The following is a 27,922-nucleotide window of genomic DNA, read 5'->3' as shown; positions in this document are numbered from 1 at the left end:
ATTTTTATCTAATTCTTGGGGGACCCCAGGAAGCAGGTGTCCTGACCCTCACTCTGCAGCAGGGGGGACAGGGCTGGGCGGCTACCTGCCACGGTCAGCCCTACCTCAGACGGCAGAGTACACTACTAGGGAGGTCGCAGTGCAGGGCAGGGAGAGCGAGGTTGACAGCTTACCCCTCCCTTGGAAGGTTCCAGGCCTTCCTTGGGCAACCTCCTTAACTGGGACCCTCAGGCTCATCCTGTCATAGACTAGGGCCACAGGCACACAGACACACACAGACACACACACACACGTCAAGGGCTTCTGAAGTGCTGAGTACATACAGTGGTTTCCTCCCTTCTGTCCAAATGTGGTTGCCATCAGAGTGATCAAGGAAAGCCAGAGAGGGACAAATATCGGGATACAAGAGAATGCGTTGTGGCCGTCCAGTTTGTGAACCAACAGGATCTAAGGAAAGAGAAAGAGTTGAGGTTTTGTTGATAAGGCATCCGCGGACGGACAGCATCTGAGGCTAGTCCACCCTTCCCTCGTCAGGTGTCATGAGAGGAAAGGTCAGTTCCACAGGAGACGAGAGCAACCTTCTATTCTGGGGGGAAGCACAAGACAAACTTATCCCACTTCAGGATGAAGCAAAATCTGCGCACTCAGGAAGTTTCCAGCACCAGGACTGTTACGGGAAGCTCCTGCTGGGTGGGGTTCGTTCTAGAGGCAACCGTGCCGCCTCTAAGTCCGCCTCTAAGGGAACTCAGTAGAGAGCCCAGCAAGTCCCTCCTCCTGGAGGCAAACGCGCCCACACACGCCACACGATGGCTACCGGACTACCTCTCACCCGCCCCAAACGCAGGCCGCTCTAATTCTCCCCCAGCCCCCCACCCCTCCACCCTCTCCTGTGCTGTGGCTCCCAGGCCCTCGGAAGGCCGTCGCGGGGTAGGGTGGGCTTCAGGGCCTGAAGACCTCTGCTGCCGGAAGCTCACCTCAAAAGTAAGGAGAGGCACGACGATGGTCATCCAGCTCAGTGCCATTGTTATGTGCGTCCTTCGCTGTTCTGCGATCACATCCATGGAGCGCAGGAACAGGACAGACCACACGATGTAATAGAGGACCACCAGGCACAGAAAGGACATGAGAATCCACAGAGGGACGCACACGACCTGAGGGAAGGAGGAGAGAACCAAGTCTGGGTGTTCTGTGCCCAGCACCTGAAGGCAGGCGCAGCCATGTCCCCGGCAGAGGCCCGCAGTTAAGAGCGCCGGTGCGAACGAGGACCGCCGCCCCACAGCCCGCAGGACAGCACCAAGGATGGCCTGGGGCCACCACCTGCTCCGGGACACGCTCTGATGTGGGCCACGCTCAGGATGAGGAGCCTGGCAGCTGTCCTCCTAGGACAGGACCTCACTCAGCCTGCACCTGGCTCCACCCCAAGGGAAATGGGGCGGCCTGCCCCCACCCCGCGCACTCACCCCACCTCACCCTGACACTCTCTCTCGGTGGCTGTTGGCCACCCCGGCCGAGGCTGCCCTCCACTCACACGCACATGGACACCCCAAGGGCTCTGCCGCCCGGTCCCAGTCACCGCGCCTGGGCGACTTCCACACCTGCTGCTGTCGCACCAGAAACACCTTGCTTCGCCCCCACACGAGCACACTGGAGAAGCCCTGGGGCCTCCCCGGCTCCCCTGTGTAATCTTTCTCCCTCTTAGGCTGCCCCATGGGTCTGTCCGGCATCCCTCTGTCTCGTTATCTAACAGTGAGCTGACTCTTTTCTTGGTGCACAGGTCTATGACCTTTAACACACGCCTGTGCAGAGCTGTGTGTCCCCAGGCAGGACACAGGACAGCCGCTTCACCCACAGGACTCCCTTGTGCTGTCCTTCATGGCATCATCCCCTCACCCCACCCCCAACGCCTGGCACCCACCGATGCCTCTCACTACGCTGTGTTGTCCCCAGAGCACCGCACAGCGCTGCCTCCTGAAACGGCCTGCTGCCGTCCACAGGGCCTGTGACGTTCCTCCCCCTTGCTGCGCGTGACCACGGACTGCTTCTCTTTACAGCCCCGCCACCGCGTTCCAGAGGGTGGGGGCACCACTGCCTGTGTCCAGTACCCGCGGAAGGAAATCTGGGGTGCTTTCCCGCTTTTGGCTGTCCCAATTAAAGCTGCCACCAACATTCAGGCGTAGATTTTCATGTGGCCGGGCAGCATCATTCATCTAAAGGACATACCCCGGACTGGAACTGCGAAATCCTATGTCCACTCTGTGCTTAACTTCACATGAAATGGCCAAACTATTTCTCCAAGTGCCTCTCCAACTCGGCATCCCCACCAGCGATGTGTGAGTGTCCCCATCCCTTCCCACCCTCCTCTGTGCCCTGCATCCTGTTTAAGCTCTGCCCTTCTGATGAGCATCTCGCAGGACCTCATCTTGACCTTGATTTGCCTTTCCCTACTGGGTAATGATGTCCTGTCCGTGGGCTTATTTGCCATATGTATATCCTCTTTGTGAATTGTCTTTTCAAGTCTTCTGTCAATTTTAAAATTAGGTTGTTTGTTTTTTGAGAGTTCAGATGTTTTGGATACAAGTCCTCGTTTGGACACATGCTTTGTGAGTATTTTCTCTTACTCTGTGGCCTGTCTTTTGATTCATTAATTTCAATTCTAAGCTTCTTTTATGGACCTTATTGTTAGTGCCACTTGTAGGGATTCCTCATCTAACTCCAGGTTCCCAAAGATTTTCTCCTATGTTTTCTTCAGCCAGTTCTTTGGTTTTCCATTTTGTTTTGAGACCTATGACTTGAGTTGGTGTGTGCTTGTTAAACCTCCTGAGTAGCCTGGAGTTCCTGATGGTAGGTTTTGCTGTACAGTCTACAGAGAGTCTCTTCCCTGGGCCCCTCAATTAGCAGCACTCACTTAGCACCCCGCCCCCCAACGATCATAGTGGCCTCCCTCGGTCTCTCCTGATCACTCGCAAGAAGCATGCCATCAGACTGTTCCATGTGCTGGGGCCTGCCCAGGACTGGGGCTGGAAAAATCTCTCTGCTCACCTACAGAAAACATTCATAATTCCTCATCTTTTTTTTTTCTGACTGCACCTTATACTAAAATGCTGGTTTTACTCAGATTAGTTTCCTTCACATTACGACAGAAAATCCTGTACCCAATTACCCCTCTCCAGATACAGCACCCTAAAGATGGAGGGCAGGTACCCAAACATTTTGTATTATGGCTGTTTTATCAAAGACTTTGGGAAGAGGCGATGAGTTGTGCCTTCATTTATTATGGCGGTGACTATGTTCCTTTATTTTCTTCCCCATCACCAAATGAATATCTTCTCTTTTTGCTATACTTGGTACTTTTTTTTAACGGTAAACCATGTTCATAACAGAAAATGTTTTATATGCAAAAGTACATATCAAGCAGCAGGGGGGAAAAGCTCCAACCGCAACACGACCCCCTCTGAGAGCCCACGCGCCTCCTCTGTGTTGGTTCTCGCCTGCCTTCTAGGCATTTGTGGCAGCTGTGCAAGTGCTGCTGGCTTCTCCGGCCACAGCCTGCCGCGTACATACCTCTAGCCACCACCCCCTCTATCCATCTCTGCAGGCAATTTCAACCAAACGCCCAGGAGCCGAAGCCACAGGCTTCGGACTTAGGCAGGACTTAGACCTCGCCCTCTGCCTGACGGTACAGTGGCACAACTATTTTAGAAAGCAAGTTGGGAGTGCAGTCTGTCTTTCAAAATCTCAAAAAGTTCCCACCCTCTGGCCCAGTAATACGGTCTCTGGAGTCTTTCCTAAGAAAACAATGAAAAAAATCAGGCAAAGATTTTTAGGCACAAAAATATACGTTACATCATGATTTATAATTACACTAGTATCAACTTTAATATTTGGAAGGGGACGGCTTGGTAAATGCATTGGAAAAATATTGCATCAATTAAACCTTAAAAGTTATGCTTATAAGGATCTTTTGTTTGCCAGGGGAAGCTGCTCACGATGTGTCAGGACGAGAGCGCACCATAGCGGTGCACGCACGGCGTGGGCTCAGCTGCCCTCCAGAAGCAGTAACGTCCGGCACAGGGAACCCCGCACACTAGCCGCGCTCTCTCCCGGTGGGTTATGGGGGATTATCATTCCGTTACCCAAGCCTGTCTTTTCCAAGTTTTCTACAATGAACACAAATTACTTTTATAATTAAAAAAAGAAAAGTTTATTTAAGGATTTAAAAAGTTACATACAAGCCAGGGCCAGTGGATGATCTTGTCCAGTCTTAAGGCAATGAATATAAACTGCAGGATGTTGACAGAACACAGTATTTCTAACTAAAAATGAAGAGAAGAATCAGTTAAACAAAGTCAAAGTTGTATTCAATACTGCAATTATTTGGCTAACACACTAAGAGGCAATGTAAATTATAATATGGTAAAAGTCCTAGGAAGCTGTACTGGGACCTCCTGATTTTCCACACCAGAGGAGCAAAGGGACGCCGCGGCAGCAAGAAGCCTGCCAGCCCGTCTCCCGCCTCGTCGCCTCTGCCTCGCAGCCGCCCTGCCCCTCAGGCTCTCCCAAACAATAACCTTGTTTCTGGGCTGGCTGGTAGAGGCGATCCGCAGCCATCAGCGTCCTTCCTGCCCCTCCCCACAGCCATCCCTGTTTCGTACCTGCACTTCTTTCTCCTACCCAGGGCTCAGCTCTCCATGCCTTCCTTTCTGGCTCCTCGAGGACCCGAGGACCGTGTCCCATCAAGACATCAATTATGGATTCTTTACTGCATCATTAACTCCCCCTGTTCCACTGATCCCTCCCAGAAGCACAGAAGCAAGTTCAGCTCATTCCCATTAAACACAAAAGAACCCCAAGATCAAACAAGCCCATCCCTCGCTGGAGCCGACGGCCCCTCCTGGCCCTAGCACTCTGTTTCCATCAAGCTCCATGACACAGCGTGGATGCACCAGCCCCTGCGGCCTCCCCTGGCGTTCCGAGCTCCCAACACCCCGATCCGGCCTCCAGCCCCGACCACTAGCAACTGCTCTGTCAAGGTCGCCGGTAACCGCTCCGGCACAGACCACCTGTGTCAGATCACCCTACGGGGCGCCCACGCAGCATCTCTTGCCAGGAGCCCCGCGCGGTCTCGCCTCCTCCTGCTGCTCTTGCGGCTCCTCTTCAGTCTCCTCCTCTCCTTGAACCCTGAGGCCCCCCAGAGACTTCCGCGGTGGCCCAGACCCAGCTCTCCTAGACATGCATCAGCCAGAGCCAGTCCCAGACTGAGTCCATCAGCCCCTCGCACCTTACCCTGTCCCGCCCCTTCAGAGCCTCCCACCTTGCTGTCAGGCCCCGTGGCAGCCCAGGACCCAAGCCACACAGCCAGGAGCACCCTGTACTCCTCTTCCCACTCCTGCATGCTCTGTCACCACGTCCTGTCCTCTCTACCACCCCGATGACAGCTGCCTCATCAGGCCTTTCTCCTCACCGCCCCACACAACGCCTCCAACGGCCCCCCGACGAGCCTCCCAGCCTCCAACCCGGAAGGCTCCCTGCTCCCGAACACCCCAGGCCGGCTTCCTTCTGGCGGCAGCGCTCGCTGCTCTTCCCTGGGCTGCCACCACCTGTGAACTGCAACTCACAGGAAGCCGTCTCGTCTGGCCCAGAGCTTCCCCGGAGTGCTCCATTCAGGGCATTTCTGTGAGGGAGCAAGGCTTTCCTAGGGCTCCGGGCTGAACGAAATCCTTAACAGTTCCACTGGGTCAAGTAATTAGATCGAAACTTGGTATTTATGCCCTAAGTAGCCATCTAAAAAAATAACTCCCATAAATCAAAAGAAAAGTATGATTTTTATTTCATTCCTAAATAACCACACCTAATTTCTCCAAGGATGTATGTGCCTGTTGGGTGCTGCACCATTTCTTAAGACACCGTCACCCTTGGGACGCCTGGGTGGCTCAGTGGCTTAAGCCTCTGCCTTCAGCTCGGTTCACGATCCCAGGGTCCTCGGATCCAGTCCCGCATCGGGCTCCCTGCTCAGTGGGGAGCCTGCTTCTCCCTCTGCCTCTGCCTGCCACTCTGCCTGCTTGTGCTTTTTCCCTCTCTCTGACAAATAAATAAATAAATAAAAAGTCTTTGGGGGAAAAAAAGACACCACCACCCACAGGAGCTGTTCTCCAGACAGTTCTCTTGCAGAGCACTACCTCCTCCTCACAGCAACTGGCCAACAGTCCAGCTTCTTCTCCTTTGTCACCGAAACTAATGGAGGGTGCCTGAATAATAAAACTGTAAACTACTCGGAGGTATCCCCACTGCTGGTTGGTATCATAGCTTTTCCCTCAACAATGTCCAGTAGCCCACGGTGCCCTGGGAGGGCACTACGGCGCCCGGGGGGCAGCTCAGCACATGCTCTGAGGACTGAGGATCTGGCCCCTACTCGGCGCAGCTGCTCTCTACAGAGCTCCTTTCCCCCAACTCCCACCACTCTCTCCTTTCCCCTTCATGCTCCAGGCAATTTTTTTTTTTTTTATTGTGGTAAAATACATTCAGGGGAAAACTTACAGTCTAAACCATCTTTAGCTGGACAGGTCAGCCGCACTAAGTACATTCATACTGGTGTGCGACTGTCACCAACATCCATTTCTAGAAGTCTCTGCATCTTGCAAAACCATGCTCCAGTCACACTGGGGTCACCAGAGTTCACTCAGCGTGACACGGATCTTCTTCTGCCTCTACGCCTTTGTATGCTGGAGTCCCTCTCCCGGGAAAAGACCATCCCCTTCCCCACCTGCAGAGGGCGCCCTGGCAAGCCCGGCTCTTCCTTCATGTCTCTGCACAGGCCCATCCCCCAGCCACCCCCAGCCAACGGGGCGCTCTTCCTCCTGGGACACAAGCACCAAGAGGGAGCTCAACTCCTGACACGACGTTGCTTCCTCTGGGTAGGAACACCCAGCATGACCACGTGAACAACTCACGTTTTGTAACTCCACATGAGGAAAAGATGGTTTCATGCCCAATGTAGTCCTAGCACTTGCATACACTTTAACATCCTAAGAAACAAAGTTCCACATTTTCACATGTACCCGAAACTTCCTCCTTGGTCCCCATCCAACTACGTTTTGATGGCTCTCTCGGAGCTTGTCGACCTAGGCGACATAGCTCCCACCCCGGGAAGAGGCTAGGAATGGTGCGGCAGTGCCCCTGGGTCTCTCACGCACCTGTGGGGAGAGCCCCTCCACCAGCATTTAGTCGGCAGAGGTCAGGCAGAAGCATCCAGCCATGCATGAGACAGTCCTGTTGAACAAAACGTTTCCTGTCCAAGAAGCCAACAGCACATGTCCCTCCCTCACTGAGAAATGCTGAGCCAAATAGGGAGTATGTGGAATGTGTGATTGCTGTGATCCTGTTTAATGTAAGCTTTTGCAAAGGATTTTAAAGCTTGGTTTTGCTTCATGGGCACAGGTGCTAGAGAAACCATGCAGAGCAACAGGGGCATAAAGGAGAACAGTGAGGGTGACTGGGTGGAAATGGTGCCTTTGACCCGCGAAGAGATACAGATTCAGGTGACGCTGGAGAAGGGGTCTAGAGCTGACACTAAATCTGCGATCGACCGCGTGCAGGAGACGACAGCATGGACATGGCGGCGGAGACAGGAAGTAAGCAACATCATCCGCCGTGTGGCTTGCAGATGTGCACAGCGAGGACAGAAAACCCAAGCCTAGAATCCTCAGCAGCAACAACGGAGCCAAAGCAGAGGGTGCCGGCCTAGTCAAAGACCCAGCAGTGTCAGAAGCCACAGCATGGCTGGTGGCCAGAGAAAACAGACTGCTGGGTCTGGCCAGTGTCCGGCGGGTGGGAGGCTGATCAGGGAGCCCGAGGTCAGATGGGCTCTGCTAGAGGGAGCCTTTCTTAAATGACGAGAGAGGCACAAGAGCCAGAGGACTGAGAAGCTTTTGCTGCTGTCATTTAGCTTTCTCTTTCAGACGAGAGAGCCCAAGTTACCAGACGAGCACAGGAGCAAATGCACCGAGAAACAGGAAGGGGCGAGGGTCTTCTTGCAGTGGGGAGCAGCACCGGGCAGAGGCTGGACAGGTACCAAGTTCCCCGAGGGCCAAGGAGGGTCTCTGTGCTTCCCCACCTCACTCTCCTGACTCACCCAGGGAATCTTCCAGACTTTTTTCTTAACTGTACTCATTCATGATAGCATTCCTCCCACTGGCAAGAAGCCAGAGGGGCCTTGCAGACAAGTGGCCGGGTTGTGGAAGGCTGGGGGAAGGGCAGGGAGGGGAGAGTGGGCCCTCAGATGGCAGAGCAGCCACACTACCCCCACGCCCATGCCCTCTCCCCAGTGAAGACCAAGCATCCTGGCGCTCAGGGTCCTGTTTCCATGGGTTCCCACAGAGCCTTGCTCTCTCACCCACCCTCTTTCTGGGAGCCTTCCAGCCCCACAGCCACTCTCCTTCCTCCGCTTGTTACTCATCCAGCTGAGAACAAAGCCCCCCTAGCATCCAGGTCTCCCCTCGCCCCATCTGTAGAGGGCTTTGGGCCCTCAGCTTCCGTGTGGTTTGGCGGGCAGGCTCTGGAGTTAGGTTGACGGATGTGGGGTCCTGGCCCTGGCCCTGCCCCTGAACGAATGGCCAGGACCAGATCCCTTCCCCATCACAAAACAGGGGTGGCCGCTGCACCTGCTTCGCGGGGTGGTGGTGCCCCTCTACGAAGGCCCTGCTGCGCAGGAAGGGACCAGCCGGGTGCCCGGCACACCTTGAGGGCTTGACCGATGTGACCTGCACTCCTTTCCGATCCTAATACCAGGGCTGCTCTCGCGCTGCTTCTGTATTCAGCCGCGTCTGCCCTACGTCGGGCGTGAAGCCAATGAGAGAGCAGACGAAGCGCCAGACCCCGGGCTCTGCGGGGACCCACTGGCTGGGCCCACACAGGACCGCTTCCCGGATCAGGCCCGAGTCTAGGTACTGCAGCAGAAGGACTGCCTTCCGGTAAAGATCACCCTTGGTACTCTGGGTGGTTTCATCAAATGAGTTCAAGGGCCTGAGGCTTCCTGGAGACACTGTCTCAGGACGGCAGCACCAACTCAGGCCGCGTCTCCTGCCGGCTGGTCCGCCCCCTGAATTTCAGACCTGTCGGCCCCACAAGTGTGTGAGCCAAGCTCCATAGAAGTAATCAGTCGTGCTCTCCCTCCCCCTCTTTCTCTTCCTTTCTCCCTCCCTTCTCCCATTCCCCACCTCTCCCACTGGCTCCGGAGAAGCCTGACCCACACAGGTGGCTCCGAGAAAGCACAGAGCTGGATGGAGCCTGAGGGCTTGGGTGAAAAGCCTGCAGTTCTAAGTCAAAAGAGAGAACCATGATTATTCCCATCAGCTTTTGTTTCCTTACACACCATAATCTAGAGTTAATGACTTCTCTCTTCCTAACGAAGGACAAGAAATCTACATTACACTAACAGACCAAAAGATTTGATTTTTTAAAACAGTCTTAAATACATGAAATCTCACCTCCAGTGACCTGTCATGTCGAAAGCCCCAGACGCAAGCTGCAACGGACACCGGGGAGACGAAGAACAGCGGCATGAAGACCAGAAGCCAGAAATGGCTTCCTCTCTCAATCCTGTCACAGACCAGAACTTCGAACATCAACAGGAGCAAGTGGATGCCCACGGCAATTAACATGGCTTTAAACTCCACACATGTTTCTCCTTCTGCTCTGAAAAGGGACATCAGAAGAAGAAGAAAAATACTCAGTTCGGAATCTCCAAAACAGGCAGGTTGTCCAGGGCAAAGACCAACTTAATGTTGATGCTATAAGCGATATTTATCAATTTGACAAAAAGCAAAGGAAGTTAAGTAGAAAGCAAACTTAAACTTAATCTTTAGTAGGCAATCTTTCAAATGCCCAAAATTACTACATGACGGTAAAGGAACGTCACAGCCAAACCAAAGTTTTAACTGGATAATGACATTCTCAGAAGTAACAGCTGGAGTTATTCCTTCCCTGACAGTAAACAAAAATGCTTTTATTCGTAACTTTAAATTCAACTGCTTCCAAGATGATTCAAGCTGATTGCTTCTACTACTAAAAACAGACAAATATCCCTTAAGTCAAGATCCTCATCTCTTAAATAAATTAAAAACCATGTAAATCACATTCCATGCAGTACTATAAAAGTAACTGGCTTTTTTTTTAATAAGCTGTGGGTTATATTTCAAGAATATATAGTAACTATTGTTAGGTGCTATTTAAAAATACTGATAAAATTATGAACATCTTTTTATTTTCCTTTCTATTCCATGAAGATGAATTAACACCTGCAGATTAAAGGGGAGGAAGAGCAGTTAAAACTGTTTTTAAACAAAATCAGTTTAATTAGCTGTTAAGTATCATGCAGGAACTTATCAGATTAACAACTGAAAAATTAGGCCATTAATCAGAAAAATGCTTAAAAATGCATTTGGAAGGTCTACAGTGTTTCATTCAAAATACAGATAAACATTTTATGATGTATAAATGTATGATGTCTATTTTATGATGTACACCCGAGGTTAGGACACAGAGAAACTAGTGGTCACCCGTACAGGACCTAGCAACGGTCCCCCGGGGAAAGTGAACACCAAATGACCACGCCTCCACACTCACTACATTCAAGTACACACACACAGTGCCTTTCCTCACTCTAAAAAATCTTAAACCAATGTGGCAAAGGTCAAATAAGTTCTTAGTATCAATTAGTGGACCCTAAACGGTTTAGTTATTTAACTTTTCATTCTTTGAGTCAAAAATACTAGATATCTGAAAATATTTTATAAAAATGAAAAGATTTGTCAGCTGCACAGGTAATCTTAAAAAAGAAATAGGAAAGTCTAAGGACTTTAAAACAGCTACACACAAATGTCCCCCATCTGCCAAGGCTCTCTGTTGGACTATTTTAAAGTTCTTAGATACGCATGTGGCTATGTACGTGACATAGGCTAACTCTTATTTTTAAAGCTAGTCAAGATCGATGAAACATCAGCACTTCTCCCACGTGAGCAGCTGCACGCGCCCCACCTGCCCACCGGGCACTCCTCCCCTCCCTGGCTTCCTGCTGAATGCTGAGGACAGCCCCTCAAGGTTTCCTTTTCCCTTTCCGAAGTGCCAACCTCTGCGACGGGGCAGAGAGTCTTCAGGCCCCAGCAGTACTAGGCTGTATTCCAGAGCTGAGCCAACTCTAGGAACCTGAACGAGCTGAGGCAGCCGAGAAGAAAAGCACGGGGGTGTTGAAGGTAAAGCTTACCTACCCCTCTGCCCAGCCCCCAAAGGCTCTGTTCTCCTTCACAGCATAGGGGCCTCCTCTTTTCCAGGCTCACTGACTCACTGTTTCCTGGCCAAGCTACCCCCCAACATACATACCGCTAACAGTCCTAAAACCCCAGGACTAGGAGATTGGGACAAGGGGAACCCCAATTTCAGGACAAAACAGGAGACAGACAGATCCCTGATGACCAAAGCCAGGCTTCTGTTTTATAGGACTGCTCCTGCAAACATGATAGTTTTATGTTTCCTAGCCTAGCATGGTGCAACAGTTTGATATTTTGGATGCATTTTAGATTACACTGGCTTTTGTGGGCTGGTTAGGATCTTAAGCACCCCAGATGACACTGTTTTTATTTAAAAATGCATATCAAACCCCTAATTTTTAAAAAACTTAGAACAGAACCCAGTTTGCTTGTATTATAGTTCCTATAAAACCACAGATAGGCAGAAAAAAATCGTCCTTACTTAATCAAAAGTGAAAAACAAGACACTGTTCCCTTGGGGTAGAGGTCAATGAGTTATATAAAGCAGTATTACCGATATTGGGGATTTCGTGCCCAGACTCCAGTTCCAACTGAGGCTCCAACAATGACCATCAACTTCCACAGCCATATTGGAGCAAAGACAGCCCAGTAACTCCACTGAATGATGCCATCCAGACGAAGGGCCAGCAGCACAGAGAACAGCAGGAGACAGGCGTAGATGAGGAATTTACTAGGAGAAAAGTAAAATGATTAAGGAAGACTCACTTTTACAAATATGTGATACTGAAATAGAGAGTCGTAACAGCAGTATTTTTGAGCATGTATTAAGAGTCACTAATTCACCATCGCGTATTAAAAAGTTCTATGTCATAGACATACTATGTTAGGGGATTAGCGAAACATAAAGGAGACTAAAATAAGTTCCCTGCTTTCCAGGGCTTCCTGGTAGGAGGGAGGCCACACACAAACACAGAAGGAATTATAATACAGCATGGTATGTGCTGGAACAGAACGAGGATAGAATGTGATGGGAACCCAAAGAAGAAATCTGGATTCTGTCTGGGGACTCGAAGAAGCAGGTTAAGCGATGCCCCTGGAGCTGGTTCCAGAAGGTATGTGGAAAGCTGCTCGCCAAGAAAGACTGTGAGAGGAGGGAACATTCCAAGCAGAAGGAACTAGATGTACTAAAACATGGAGACTGAAAAAGGCTGACATGTTTAAGATATTGTCAAGTTTTGTCACCAGCTAATTATTTGATTTTATTTTTAAAAAGGTAAAGCATTTTTATTTATTTTTTAAAGATTTTATTTATTTGACAGACAGAGCTCACAAGTGGGCAGAGAGATAGGAGGCAGATAGAGAGGAGGAATCAGGCTCCCTGCGGAGCAGAGAGCCCAATGCAGGACTTGATCCCAGGACCCTGAGATCATGACCTGAACCGAAGGCAGAGGCTTAACCCACTGAGCCACCCAGGTGCCCCAATAAGGCATTTTTAATCTGTCGTGTTCAGATACAGTAACATTTTAGTACCCGTATTATACTTTCTGTGACTGAAGAGATTATACATACACACTCACATTTCACATAAAAGGGACTTCCTGGGGCGCCTGGGTGGCTCAGTGGGTTAAAGCCTCTGCCTTTGGCTTGGGTGGTGATCCCAGGGGCCTGGGATCGAGTTCCGCATCGGGCTCTCTGCTCAGCAGGGAGCCTTGCTTCCCTTCCTCTCTCTCTCTCTGCCTGCCTCTCTGCCTACCTGTGGTCTCTGGCTGTCAAATAAATAAATAAAATCTTTTAAAAAGAAAAAAGAAACACACTTCATCTATCTATAAAATCACAGATTAAAACTGAAAGGAGAGAAAAAGTTAGACCAAGCAAGCACTAACCAAAAGAAAGCTGGAGTGGCGTATTAACAACTGTTCTAGTCCTCTATTGTTGCTCTAACGAATCACCACGGATTTATTATCTCACAGTTGTATATGTCAGAAGTCCAGACAAGCTTGGTTGGTTTGGCTGCTCAGATGCTTATATGGCTGAAACCAAGACGTCAGTCGGCTGGGCTCTTATCAAGGGATCCCGGGAAGAATCTGCTTCCAAGTTCATTCGGGTTGCCGGCAATTTGGTTTCTTGTGGCTGTAGGACTGAGGTCTCAGTTTCTTCATGCGCTGTCAGCTTGCGGCTGCTCTTGGACCCCAGAGACCCTCTCTGATCCCTGCACATGAGCCTTTGCATCTCAGAGCCAGCAACAGCATATGGAATCTTTCTCACACTTAGAATTCTTCTGCCTTCTCCTTCTGCCCCATCGCTCCTGCTTCCAGTGAAAGCTCTCTGCTCAGAGGAGCTCATGTGACAGACTGGATCCGCCTGGGTAATCTAGGAGACTATTCCTATCAAGTGCATAACCGTGACAGAATTCTAAAGGTGTTCCCCCAAATTCCTGTCACCTGGTTAATCAAACACTAATCTAGGTACTAATATGAAAGGACTTTGTAGTTGGAATTAAGGTTACCAATCAGGCCACCTTAAAATAGGGATATTAGTGCGTTGGGGTGGCTCAGTTGGTTAAGCATCGGCCTTCGGCTCTGGTCAAGATACCAGGGTCCTGGGATCAAGCCCCACGTCGGGCTCCCTGATTGGTGGGGGTCTGCTTCTCCTTCTCCCTCTGCCTGCCACTTTCCCTGCTTGTGCTCTCTCCCTCTTTTTCTCACTGTCTCTCTCTCAAAAATAAATAAAATCTTTTAAAAAAATAGGGAGATTATCCCACATTATCCAGGTGAGCCCAATGTAATCATATGAATCCTTAAAAGCAGAAAAAGGAGGCCTACAAGTGAGTCAGAGAGACCCACCCAGCAGAAGAGGAGAGATGAGGCAGAAGGGGAAGTCAGAAAAATGCTAAACATGAGAAGGATTCAACCTGCTTTTGCTGGCTTTGAAGATGGAGGAAGGAAGCCATGAGCCAAGGAATGCAGGCAGATTCTAGAAGTTGAGAATGATTCCTGCCGACAGCCAGCAAGAAAAATGGGGTTCTTAGTCCTACAACTATAAGGAACTGAATTCTGACAACAACCCAAAAGAGTCTGGAGCAGATTAATCCCCAGAGCCCCAGAAAGGAATGCGGCCCGGCCCACACCTTGATTTCAGCCTTGTGAGACTCCAAGCAGAGAATTCAACTTAGCCCTGGTATACCTACACTTCTAACCCACAGAAATGTGAGGTAATAATTTCTGTGTCATTTTACAACACTACATCTGTGGTAAATTTGCCAAGGAAACAATAGAAACTAGTACTATAACCTCAGACACTTTTGCAAAGTACCCCCTACCATGTAATACAACAGTCAGAGGTTCCAGGGGTTAAGACCTGGATATCTTTGGGGGCCCACTCTGCCTGCAGCAAACTAAGACAAGTTGTGTTTTTGAACAAGAAATATTATCAGTGACAAATAGGGGCAGTTCATAATGAGAAGAGGTCAATTTGTCAAAAAGCGTCTAACAACTACATATTTGTGTACCTAATATCAAAACTTCACGATACATGTAGAAAATACTAAGGAAAAATGGAAAAACCCACAATCATTATTGAAAATTAACACCTCTCAATAACTGATAGAACACACAGAAATTACTCAGGATACACAAGAATGTAATAACGCTATCAACCAACATAGCCTAACTGATATTGATAAAGCATTCCTCCTACAACAGCAAAATACAAATTCCTTTCAAATGCATATGGATGGTCATCAAGACAGACTGAAATGTGGGTCATAAAACAAGACTCAACAAATTTAAAAGGATCGAAGTCATAGAAATTAAATCTCCATGCACAATGAAATTAAACTAAATGTCAACAACAGAGAGATATCTGAAAAATTCTCAAAATGCCTGCATATTAAACAATACTGTTCTAAAGAATTCATACGTAGATGAAAAAAAAAAAAACACAAGGAGATTTTGAAAAATTCCAGACTAAATGAAAGTGGAAATACAGCCTACTAAAATTTATGGAGCTCCAGCTAAAGCAGTACTTAAGGGAACTTTATAGCATCAAATGCTTTCATTAGAAAAGAATCTAAAGTCAATGATCTAAGATGCACCTTAAGAAACTAGGAAGAGGGACACCTGGGTGGCTCAGTTGGTTAAGCAGCTGCCTTCGGCTCAGGTCATGATCCCAGGGTCCTGGGATCGAGTCCCACATTGGGCTCCTTGCTCGGCAGGGAGCCTGCTTCTCCCTCTGCCTCTGCCTGCCTCTTTGTCTGCCTGTGCTCACTTGCTCTCTCTCCCTCTCTCTCTGGCAAATAAATAAATAAAATCTTTAAAAAAAAAAAAAGAAACTAGGAAGAGGGGGTGCCTAGGTGACTCAGTTGGTTGGGTGTCTGCCTTTCACTCAGGTCATGATCCTAGGGTCCTGGAATTGAAACCCATGTTGGGAATCCCTTCTCAGCAGGGAGTCTGCTTCCCCCTCTCCCTCTTCCCCTGCTTGTGCCCTCTCTGGTTCCCTCTCTCTCAAATAAATAAATAAATAAAATCTTAAAAAAAAAAAAAGAAACTAGGCAGAGAAGGAAATTTTAAAAAGTGAGAAGAAAGGAAATGATATAAATACAAGTGCAGGAAAAATAAAATGAACCTAAAACCTGGTTCTTTGAAAAGACCAAGAAAAGTAGTAAAACTATAGCCAGAGTGATCAGAAAAAAATAGTAGACAAAAATCATCAATATCAGAAATGAAAGCAGGGACATTACTACAAATCTTACAAACATTACAGGGTTTAGAAGGGGATATTATGAACTGTATGCAAGTAAATTTCTTGAAAGAAATACATTATCCAATTTCACACAAAAAGAAATACTTTCACATCCCTATCTCTATTAACTACATTAAAATTGTAGTTAAAATTCTTCTCAAGAAGAAAATGTCGGGCTCTGAAAAAATCTTTCAAATAATGGAAAAATAGTACCAACTCTGCACAAATTCTTATAGAAAAAAATGAGAGGGGGATATTTCCCAATTTATTTTATGAGGCCAGCACTACCCTGATACCAAAATCTGACCAAGAAAGAAAGCTATAAACTAATACTCTTCATAAACATAGATGCAAAAACTCTTTAAAAATTATCAAATTGAACCCAGCAATATATAAAAAGGATATTATAGAATGGTCAAGTGTAGTTTAATCAGGATTGCAAGCTTGGCTTAACACTTGAAACCAATAATGTAATTCACTGTTATTATAACAGAATGAAAAAAAACCACATGGTTATCTCAACAGTTTCAGAAAAAGCACTTAACTTAACTCACTACCCATTCAATAAAAGCTGTAAACACACTAGGAATAGAAGGGTATTTATGAAAATAATGTTTAATGGTGTAAGACTAAACACTTCCCCTACAGAGACAAGGCAAGTACCTCCACTTCAACAATATCTATTCAACATCGTTTTAGAGGCCGTAGCCCTAACAATAACACCCAAAAAAGAAATGAAAGCAATAAAGAATTGAAAGGAAGGATTAATCTGATTATTTGCAGACAACATGACTATCTATGTAAAAAACCCTAGCTAATCTACCCCAACAAACCCACTTCTAAACCAAATAAGTGAGTTAGCAGGATACAAGATATATGTACAAAAAGATTACTGTATTTCTTTATGCTAGTAATGAAAAATGAAAAATTGGACACAGATTTTTTAAAAAAAACTAACATTTACTGAAACTTTCCTATAAATCTAAAATTATTCCAAAATTAAAAGTTTGTGAAAAAACTGCCATTTACAAACATCAAAATATGAAATACTGAAATAAATGTAACAAAATATGTGCAACACTTGTACACTGAAACCTACGAAACACTACTGAGAAAAAATAAAGATCTAAATAAACGGAGAGATATACCATGTTTATACATTAGAAAATTCAATATTGTTAATATTTACATACTCTCTGTATTGATTTCCTATGGTTGCTGTAACAAATTACCACCAACTTGGTGGCTTAAAATAAAAGACATTTATTCTTCTAATTCTGGAGGCCAGAGGTCCAAAATAGATTTCACTGTTTTCACTAAGGTGTCAGCAGGGCCCACCCCCTCTGGAGACCTGGGGGAGAATTCATTCCTTACATTTTTCAGTTTCTATAACTATATTCCTTGCTCTCCTTAGGCCCCTTCCTCCATCATCAAAACCAGCAGTACAGCATCTTCAAATATTTTTCTATGCTCACATCACATTGCCTTCTTGTGTTAACAGTATATCCTTCTGCCCCCTGCTTATATGGAAACCTACGATTGCATTTAGGACCTACCTAGATGATCCTAGATACTGTCTCCATCTCAAGATCTTTAACTTAATCACACATTTTATGACATAAGCTAATATTTACCTTTTTACCGCAGAAGGTAGCATTCACAAATTCTGTGGATTAGGAAGTGGTTATCTTTGACAGTCATTACTTAGCCTACCACATTCATCAAATTATTCTAAAGACTCAACACAATTCCAGGGAAAATCCCTCTGTAGAAATTGACACAGTGACTCTAAAAGTTATGTGAAAATGGAAGGACACATAATGGGCAACATAACTGTGAGAAAGAACAAAGTTGTAGAATCTACACCACATGCTTTCAGGGCTTTATTATAAAGTTACAATAATCAAGACAATGTGGTATTAGCCACATTCTTTGGCTATTCTATGGCCCACCAATCCATGCCTAGGTATTTACTCAAGAAAATGAAAACTATATGTCCACACAAAGACTTGTACTCAAATGTTCAAAGCAGCTTTATTTGTAATAGCCACCGGCACCAATCCAAATGTCCATCAGTTGGTGAACAGTTAAACCAATTGTGGTACACCTGTTCAATAGAATACTAATCATCAGAAAAAAGGAGCGAAGTAGGGATGCATGCAACAACACGCACAAACCTCGAATGCACTATGCTAGGTAAGATAACGAACTGAAAACACAACATCCTGTAGGACTCCATATAGCTGAGGGTCTAGAAAAGGCAAAAGTGTAGATACAGAACATCTGTCCGCGTGGTTACCAGTGGTTGTGTGGGAGGAAAAAGTGGACTATGAAGGGACAGGAGGGAATTGTTTTGGCAGTGATGAACTGTGTTATACCTAGATCTTTGGGTGGTGGTTACACAAATAGATGGATTTATCAACATGCAGAGGGATGGGTGCCCGGGTGGCTCAGTCGTTAAGCGGGCGCCTTCAGCTCAGGTCAAGATCCCAGGGTCCTGGGATTGAGTCCAGCATCCGGCTCCCTGTTCAGCGGGAAGTCTGCTTCTCCCTCTCCCACGCCCCCTGCTTGTGTTCCCTCTTTCAATGTCTCTCTCTCTCTCTCTCTCTCTCTGTCAAATAAATATATAAAATCTTAAAAACAAAACAAAACACAGATGGCTGTGCACTAAAAAACGGTAAATTTTACTGCATGTAAAATATACTTCAAGATATTTGTGCAGATGCACTGATCTACCTGTGTGTGCACAACCACTGCAGCAGCTGGCATCTGCAGGAGGTTTATGACACGTCAAGACTGCGCTGCTTTCCACGCCCTCACTTCAGCCTCAGAACCGCCCTTGCAAAGGAGGCACCTTCACTATTCCCATTTTACAGATGAGGAACAAAGGCTTAGATGTTAAAAAACTTGTCCAAGCAGCTAGCAGTTCAGAGAGCTGGGATTCACACTAAGATCTATTTGACATTTGACCCCAAAGTCCTTTTAATACCGGCATTACGCTGATAATTCAACAGTCCTGGAAAAGTATCTGGAGAGATACACGCTAAGAATTAACAACGATCTCCAGTGGGGAGGATTAAGGACAGTCTTTACATTCTTCTGAATGACTTTTTTTTAAGGTACATGCACTGTACTTGCATTATGAAAAACAATGTAGGAAACATCAATTGGAAAAAGCAGGGAGGCTGTAAGGAGACGGGACCTACGAAAGTCAGCTCGGAAGCAAACCACCAAGAAGGTAGTAAACCATACTGGGAGGACCATCAGATTTGGAAAGGCTGCTAACTAGAATATATATACTTCCTTTTTGTGTTGTCGTATTGTCATCTATAAAATCAGGGTAATATGCAACTCATAAGGTGGTTGTGAGTACAAGATAATGAATATGGAAAATGTTTTGTGCAGAGCACTACATTAGTGGTTCTCAAAATGTTTTGTATCGGGGCGCCTGGGTGGCTCAGTGGGTTGGGCCGCTGCCTTCGGCTCGGGTCGTGATCTCAGGGTCCTGGGATCGAGTCCCGCATCGGGCTCTCTGCTCGGCGGGGAGCCTGCTTCCCTCTCTCTCTCTGCCTGCCTCTCCATCTACTTGTGATTTCTCTCTGTCAAATAAATAAATAAAATCTTAAAAACAAAAAAACAAAAAAAAAATGTTTTGTATCAGGTCTCCTTTACGTGATTAAAAATTACTGAGCAACTCAAAGAGTTTTGTTTATATGGGTTATACCTATTATTATTCACTGTATCAGATTCTGAAACTATTTCTGAAATACTTATTAATTCAAAAATAACAATAAAGTCACTCCATGTTAACATAAGCAATGTAATTTTAATGAAAACATCATTTTCCAAAATATGTACAGTTTTGAACATTTTTTAGATGTCTGGCTTCATAACAGACACCCAGGTTTTAATATCTACATCTGCATTCATTCTGTTGCAATATGTTGTTTTGGTTCAAGCATAAGAAGAAAATCTGGCTTCACAGAGATTCGTAGTTGGAAAAGAACTGAGTATTTTAATAGCTCTTTCTGATAATGGTGGATATTCTTCTTTGACAGGATACTAAAAGTCAACCAGTGGCAGTTTCCTGAAGGTTAACTGTGATGTGGAATCTGAAACCCTATCACTGAACTTTTTGTTGTCTGCTACATTAAAACCCACTGGTCTCTCTGGCACTTTGAAGGAATGTTTTTTATCCCTCTGTAATTATAACACCGTGTAGGTTGACTGAAAAGTATTAGTTCACTGAGTAACAAAGATCTTTCAAATGTTGACACATTTCACTATACAAAGGCAAAAAATCAAATGAGCTATTGTCACAAGCCATTTCCTCAGAAATACGTAAGTACTGGGAGGCTGTCAAGTTCAGTAGATAAAACTTTTAAAAAATTTCAATTTTCCCTTGAAAGCTCAAATTTTACTGTTTGTAAAAACACCATCAGTTGTTTTTCTTGTTGAAAACATTGAAAGCACTCCAACAACAGTTTCTTACATTTTAAGTGAGATTTGTATTTATTGTGTGTCGGTGCTGCTCTTTCCAAGTTACAAGTTCACTTGGATTTGCAAGAAAAATGTCTGCCAAGTGCCCTAGTACAAACAGCCACAGTCCTGTCTGTGAGTGTCCTCCCAGGTAAAAACGGTGTTCCATGAAAAAAGGCAGCTTGCAGCCCAGGCACACAAGCAGGGTTTTGGTTGCTGCTGCTGCTGCTGCTGCAATACTCTGCACCCAGCGTGGGGCTTGCACTTGTTACAACCCTGGGATCAAGAGTCAGCAGGCTCTACTGACTGAGCCAGCCAGGAGCCCCCTGCCTCCCACCCCCAGTGTTCTCCCTTGAGTCAACTGCTGTACTTCTGTACACAGCAGACAGCCTCTCTGCATTCTTCCCGTTCTGTCATACAGAATATTAAAATGGATGTCTACTCAAGGGTCAATATTAGTGAGACCTTTTTTCCTGACTTATTAAGGACATCCTATGAGAAGCTGGCTTTTTTGGTTTTTTATCTGCAAGTGTACCGCAGCGAAGAATCCAGTGCCTACCAGTACAGTTTCACGTCACCGGCTTGCTCTGTGCTCAGGTGGCAGCAGCTGGCCCCCCCACCGCTTCTGCACCGTCGATGCAAGTGGCAATGCACAGAGAGGCAAAGAACGTCGTAGTGTTATGAAAACAGTCGTGGCCTTGCAGAGCCCTAGAAAGGTTCTCAAGCGCCCCTAACAAGGGGTCTGTGAAAAATGGTTTGATAACTGCTGCACTGCATACATGTTCGTTAGGACGATTAATGTTCAAAACCAAGGGAGGCTTTTATGAGCTGCTACAAAGACAAAGAGAGCTACCGCTGCAAGAGGCCAAGGTAACAATGACCTCACCACTAGAGAAGAAAAAGGCTTGAGGGGGACTCACAAGCTGATAGAAATGGAGTGATCACCACTCCATTCACCATCTCTGCTGAAAGGATTCAGCAGAAGCAACTTTTTCTCTCTGAAAGCCCAGGGGGATGCCTAGTGTGCAAACCAGAAAACCAGAACCAATCTGTCAACCAAAACCTATGGCTACACATATCATCATCAGAAACAATAGACTTGAAAAGAGACAATTAAAAAAACCTGCATCAGAACATTAACAAATGCAAGGACACTGGTAAACATAGGACTCGTAGGTAAATTAAATAATATATAGAGGTAAAATTTTTCTAAAGGATTTTCAAACTATAAACAAAAAATAGATGAGGGACGCCTGGGTGGCGCAGTTGGTTGGACGACTGCCTTCAGCTCAGGGCGTGATCCTGGAGTCCCGGGATCGAATCCCACATCAGGCTCCCAGCTCCATAGGGGAGTCTGCCTCGCTCTCTGACCTTCTCCTCGCTCGTGCTCTCTCTCACTGTCTCTCTCTCTCAAATAAATAAAATAAAAAAATCTTTAAAAAAAAAATAGATGAGATGCAGAGAGAGTAAACCCTCTGGGCTAAATCATGATCCCCCCTAAAGGAGATGGTTTTTTAATTTAATTGAAGAAAATAGTAGATATAATGAAAACAGAAGTATTAAAACGTTTAAAATGTTGGAAAAGTGGCAACTTTATAATTTTTTATGTAATTCAAAAGGAAATTTAGAGTTCTGGGTCTATTACATGAAAAACGAAAAACAGAAACACCATGAACAGGACAGATAATAATACAAAAATGTAATTCCTTCTCCAAATAGAGGGGTTGAAAAATTATAAATAGGATGAAATGTTCTTGTATTACTCTCCTATTGCTTTCATACAAAGTTACCACCAACCTTGTGGCTTAAAAAGCATAAATTCATTATCTTTACTGTTCCAGACATCAAACATCTGAAATCGTTTTTTTTTTTAATTTATTAACAGATAATGTATTATTTGCCCCAGGGGTACAGGTCTGTCAAACGTCAGGCTTACACACTTCACAGCACTCGCCATAACACATCCCCTCCCCGATGTCCATCCCCCAGCCACCCTGTCCCTACCCTCCCACTGCCCAGCAACCCTCAGTTTGTTTCATGAGATTGAGAGTCTCTTATGGTTTGTCTCCACCCCAATCCCATCTTGTTTCAGTTTTTCCTTCCCTACCCCCCACAACCCCCTGCCCTGCCTCCCAAATTCCTCATATCAGAGAGATCATATGATAATTGTCTTTCTCTGATTGACTTATTTCGCTCAGCATAATACCCTCTAGTTCCATCCCTGTTGTTTCAATGGCAAGATTTCATTTCTTTTGATGGCCGCATAGTATTCCACTGTATATATAGACCATATCTTCTTTATCCACTCATCTGTTTGAAATAGTTTTCTCACTGGGCTAAAATCAAGATGCCACCAGAATGAGATCCTTCCAGAGGCTCTAGGAGAGACTGTTTCCCTGCCTGACCAGCTTCTAGGGGCTGCCTTGTAATCCGTTGGCTCATGGCTCCTTGCTACAGTTTCAAAGCCAGTAGGGAAGAGTCCAGTTCTCCTTATAGAGACTCACTCTGATCTCTTCTGTCCTCCCTCTTCTACATTTAAGATTTGTGATTATCAGTCTTGCCAGGGAATCCAGAATAATCTCCCTATTTTCAGGTCAGCTGATTAGCAACCTTAATTCCATCTGCTACATTAATTCCTCTTTGCCATGTAATGGAATATATTCCTAGGTTCCTAGAATTAGGATGTAGGTATATTTGGGGGATCATTATTCTGCCTACCAGAGACCTATAATAAGAAAGTTTACTTACTGGATTAAAAAATAAAATCTGAATCTGTTGCATTCAAGAGTCACATCTGTAACCGATAGCAAGTCAAACCAACTACAAGAAAGTAGAGGACAAAGGTTTATCAAGTTTGGGTAAGGAAGAGAGAAGCAGTTTACTAGTACAGTAATTTGGTACACTTCAAAGATAAACTATTAAAATACTAAAATGACTAACAATGGTACACAGTGAAAGACTAGCAACATAGCCATAGAAGACGGTAATAATCTGACCATTTTTCTATCAAGAATATACAGAGATAATTTCACTGTGGGCTTCTACCTGCCACTATTAAATAATCACAGATAAAGCAGACAAACTCCTACGTAAACTATGGAAATGAACACTACAATAGACAAAAAATGGCATGGTTCTATGGCATCAAGTAACAGGACAAAAATTATGCTTTCATTACAATCACACATACAGATTTTTCCAGATGGGGAGAAAAAGGATCATGGGCACTGATACAAAATAAAAACAAATCTAAAGGGGGCGCATGACATAATGAGCACTGGGTGCTGTATGCAGCTGATGAACTACACTCAATTCTACCCCTGAAACTAGTAATACACTCAATGTTAACTAACTTCAATTTAAATAAAATCTTTTTTTAAAGATTTTTTTAAAAAATTATTTATTTGAGAGAGAGATAGTGAGAGAGAGCATGAGAGGTGAGAAGGTCAGAGGGAGAAGCAGACTGCCCACGTAGCAGGGACCCCCCCCATGCGGCACTCGATCCCAGGACTCTGGGATCATGACCTGAGCTGAAGGCAGTTGCTTAACCAACTGAGCCACCCAGGTGCCCTAAATAAAATCTTTAAACAATTAAATTAAATTAAAATAATGCGTGCCTTCAAAGTATGTAATGTATAAAAATGAGAAAGGAAGTCTCTGCCCCGAAGTTGCTCAAAGACTAACAGGCACAGAGGGAGGTGATCTATCGACATGTAACTATGTATCATCTACACCAGTACATGGAAAATTGGTATCTCTGGGAGAGTTGGGAAGGGAGGTGGGATCTGGGCAGTAGGTTGGGGACAGGGAATTCCAGACAAAGGGATAAGACTGTTTAAAGTATGAAACAGCTTCATTGTACCCCAGAGGACTGGAACATGCAGAATGAATTCTATAAATCTTGGGGGGTGAGGAGCTAGGCAGACAGGAGGAAAGGCACCAGACAAATTCAGGGGAAAGTATGCTGTGCCAACAAGGTAGGGGGATTCGAATATTAAGGTAAAGCCCTGGGAATTTATTAATAGGCAATGGGGAGCCACTGAAGATTTTCTGAGCAAAAGAAACATATAGAAGGCATAGAAGAATCTGTAAGGTAGATTGTAAGTGGCAGAGACTGGAAGCGGAAATTCTACATAACTCATAATAAACTGACAACAATGGATTTAACATTGCTTAACCGTATGGATCTTTCTCAATGTTCGCTTGTGAAGCAGTGCGACAGAGCTAAAGAGATCATTGTGCAACTCTGAACTTTCTGGTCTTCGTGAGCAAAATGCAGATAATACTACCTCTACCACGTGGTGCTGAGGTAAGAATTAAATAACCTATCAGAAAGGCCCTATTGCAAGGCTTGGCGCCAAGGAGGTAATGCTCAATAAATGTTCGTTTCTCTCCTTAAGTAATGACTAAATCATGATGAAACAGAACATAATTGAAGAATATTTAAAATACTAGTTAAACACAACTAAATATCAAAACTTCCAGGCTGCTGCCAAAGCAAGACTCAGAGAAAACATATCCACTCCAAAAGTGGAACTAAAAGCAGAAAAGAAGAGAAAGAAAAAAGAGACAAAAGGAAAACTACTGAACTAAGTTTCTATCTAAGAAATTTAGGAGGAAAAAATACCAAAGGAGCCCAAATATGGAAATAGTAAAACTAGAAGCAGAAATACAGATACAAAAGCAGAACCAATCAGTAGCACCAAAAGCTGGTTCTCTGAAAAAATGAACAACTACAAAGTTGATCAAATAAATTAATACACTCAGAAATTTAGAAGATGTAATTTATACATACATTTGTAACTGGGGGAGAAGGAACAGTACGTCAACTACACCAACACATTTGAGAGCCAAGTAAAAGAGATGGCCACATATCAAAGCGGGAATTCCAAACCTGACTGGCAAGCAGAGAATATGATGCAGCCATAACACAGTGACAAGAAAATTTATTTTTTAAAAAGTTGCAGTCAAAGCCTAAACTACTTTGAGTCACTTTTCAAGAAACACTTAGACCAGAATCCAAGTATAAAAATAGACTTCACTTAATTCTCCACAAACCAGCAAATGGAGGTTCCGCTGGATGTTGTGGCATCAACCACTACTTCCTCGATTTCACTTTTCCAATTGTACCTTTAAAATGAATGTATTCCACTCTACGAATCTGCAGTGCTGATACATGATCATGAAATAGTGTCACGGGGTCAGTCTACAAAGCTAGTGTCCTCCCTGAAATGTGTATGGAGCTTTCTTGCTTGAGGCTCAAATTCCCTCTCTCCACTTTGCTGGGAAGGGAAAGGAAAGGGGTGGAGGGAAGGAGAGAACATACCGAGGAAAATAGATGACTCTGATGTAAAAGTTCTAGCATCTGTTTTCTGCAAATCAAAAGAATGCAACTTGGGGTGACTGGGTGGCTCACTGGGTTTAGCGTTTAGCTTCTGCCTTCCGCTCAGGTCATGATCTCCAGATCCTGGGATCAAGCCCCACATCCAGCTCCCTGCTCGGCATTGAGTCTACTCCTCTCTATTTCTCCCTCTGCCCCTCCTCTCTGCTCATTCTCTCTCTCTCTCTCAAATAAATAAAATCTTTAAAAACAAAAAACAAAAAAAAACCCCAAACAATGCAAATGGACTCAGTTTGGAGCCATCAGTCTTTTCCAGTTAAATGTGGCATGCGCACATACATGCACACGTGTGCACACATGTGTGGCACGCACACGCGCTGGGTGACACATCCCCGTCGGCACCTCTCTGTCTACGATTTCAGAGAATGCCTCCAACGGACAAACTGCTAACTGACGCACTCCCAGACTGTTTAAGGGGCTCTATCTCTTAAGCTGAGCAGAGCCTTACTGACAAAATTTAAATTCTTTTAGTGGCAATTTAACTGGTTTTATTTGGATGAAAAATGTTTAAGAGCATCTAACCAGAAGATGTAAGAAAGCACAAAAGCCCAATAAAAACCAATCACTCTTAAGGAGGACCAGAATGCGGCCAGGCTGAAAGTTTCTCAGCGATGCAGTTGTGAGGGAAGGGGGCGTCACTCTCTCCCTAAGCCTACCTACTCCTGGGTCTGCTCATGTATTAATTCCCTAAGATTGAGGGATGTGCAAGCTCTGTGTAAATGGTCAATTCTACCTATATTTTTTTTGCTGCTACTAGTATTCTACAAGAGAAAAGCTGTAACAATCTCACATAGCAATCGTTTTTCTTACTACTAGGCCACAGCTGACAAAATACGAATCATTAGACACAAAAGCCTATCTCAAGTTCATTTCAAGGCTTTCATTTTGAATTCTAGAACAGGTACAACCTATGATCAGGCAAGGCAATTAGAAACCCCAAGCTCAGTGCTGGGAAGCTTAACTCCTGGACTCCTGGGAAACCATCTAAAGCTCCTCCCACCTGCTGCCTCTCGCTCACAACAGAGTCTCCGATGATACATGTCTATTTGTACTCAACATCCGCTCATTCAGCGCATTTATTGAATGCCTCAACATCCGGGACTTCAAAGAGCTCACAGACAAGAAAAATATGTGTGTAATTATCAAGTGATGGGAATGGTATTTTTAAAACCAGAAATTATGCATTCAAATGAGACTTGTCTCCTTTAAACAGTCCCCCTGGGAGGCAATGAGCTAATTCCACTTCATCGCTCAAACCAGCTTTGGAGCTTTCCTCCTGGAATCGCCTCGAGAGCCTGCAGTCAGTCCTTCTGAATACTGTCAATGATGCCAACTCTTCACTGAGAGTGGATTCGATTTTTGGAAATGGCCTGAAGTCAGTCAGAGCCAAGTTTAGTGAGTAAGATGTATGATCAAACTAGGTGGCACTCTTTGGGTTCAAAAACGATCCATGATTATGAAGCAATGAGATGGATTTCCTTGTCTGTTTTGTAATCTGACTCCAAAGGAAACTTCAGATGAGTAACAAGGAATCTGAGCAGTGAGTGGGCACACACATACTCCTCTTCCTCCTAAGCGGCTTCTTTGAGGGCTAACACTCACTTGGATGGATAAGCTCAGATACAAGGTTTGCTTTGTGCCATCCCAACTCATAAACAGAAGGCTCCTTGGGATATTAGACCCACTGTGGGCCTGTCACTAAATTCGATAGGAGCCACGGCATGCGGGAATGAACCCAGGCTTCAGGAAGAGACCGGCTGACTCATGTTAGAATCCTGACCTGGCCCCTTGTCGCTTGTGTGACTTCAGAGAAGTCACAAACTCACTGAGACTCTGCGAAACAAGGCTGATCATCTAACGTGCAGGGTTGTTGCAAAGATCTGAGATAATGCTGAAAGCACTGCCACTGTGCCCAACCCGTACTAGGTGCCCCAGAAGTCACACCCATATAATAACAACTTCAATAGGATCGAGAGGTTTTTCCTACTCTAGGTGACTTAAGATGACAGAACAACAGATAAACAGACATTCGGGTGGTGGG

General features: G+C 45.4%; 1 protein-coding gene across 2 annotated transcripts in view; it reads right to left on the bottom strand.

The window, feature by feature from the left end:
- TMEM185A (transmembrane protein 185A) overlaps positions 1-27,922 on the bottom strand; it is a 34,551-nt gene that overhangs the window by 2,455 nt on the left and 4,174 nt on the right. Inside the window, exons 2-6 of one of the 2 annotated variants that reach the window (XM_044235073.1) lie at positions 11,815-11,991; positions 9,483-9,690; positions 4,230-4,313; positions 975-1,151; positions 324-447 (exon numbers count right to left, since the gene is read on the bottom strand). In XM_044235073.1, the coding sequence (XP_044091008.1) occupies positions 324-447; positions 975-1,151; positions 4,230-4,313; positions 9,483-9,690; positions 11,815-11,991 (770 nt within the window). The remainder of the gene's footprint in view (positions 1-323; positions 448-974; positions 1,152-4,229; positions 4,314-9,482; positions 9,691-11,814; positions 11,992-27,922) is intronic. The other variant, XM_044235074.1, reaches the window with a different exon arrangement.

This window comes from Neovison vison, chromosome X, assembly GCF_020171115.1.
Source record: "Neovison vison isolate M4711 chromosome X, ASM_NN_V1, whole genome shotgun sequence".
In the NCBI taxonomy this organism is placed as follows: Eukaryota; Metazoa; Chordata; class Mammalia; order Carnivora; family Mustelidae; genus Neogale; species Neogale vison.
Note: the sequence above shows the minus strand (reverse complement) of the source record. Positions and strands in the feature narration are given on the sequence as shown.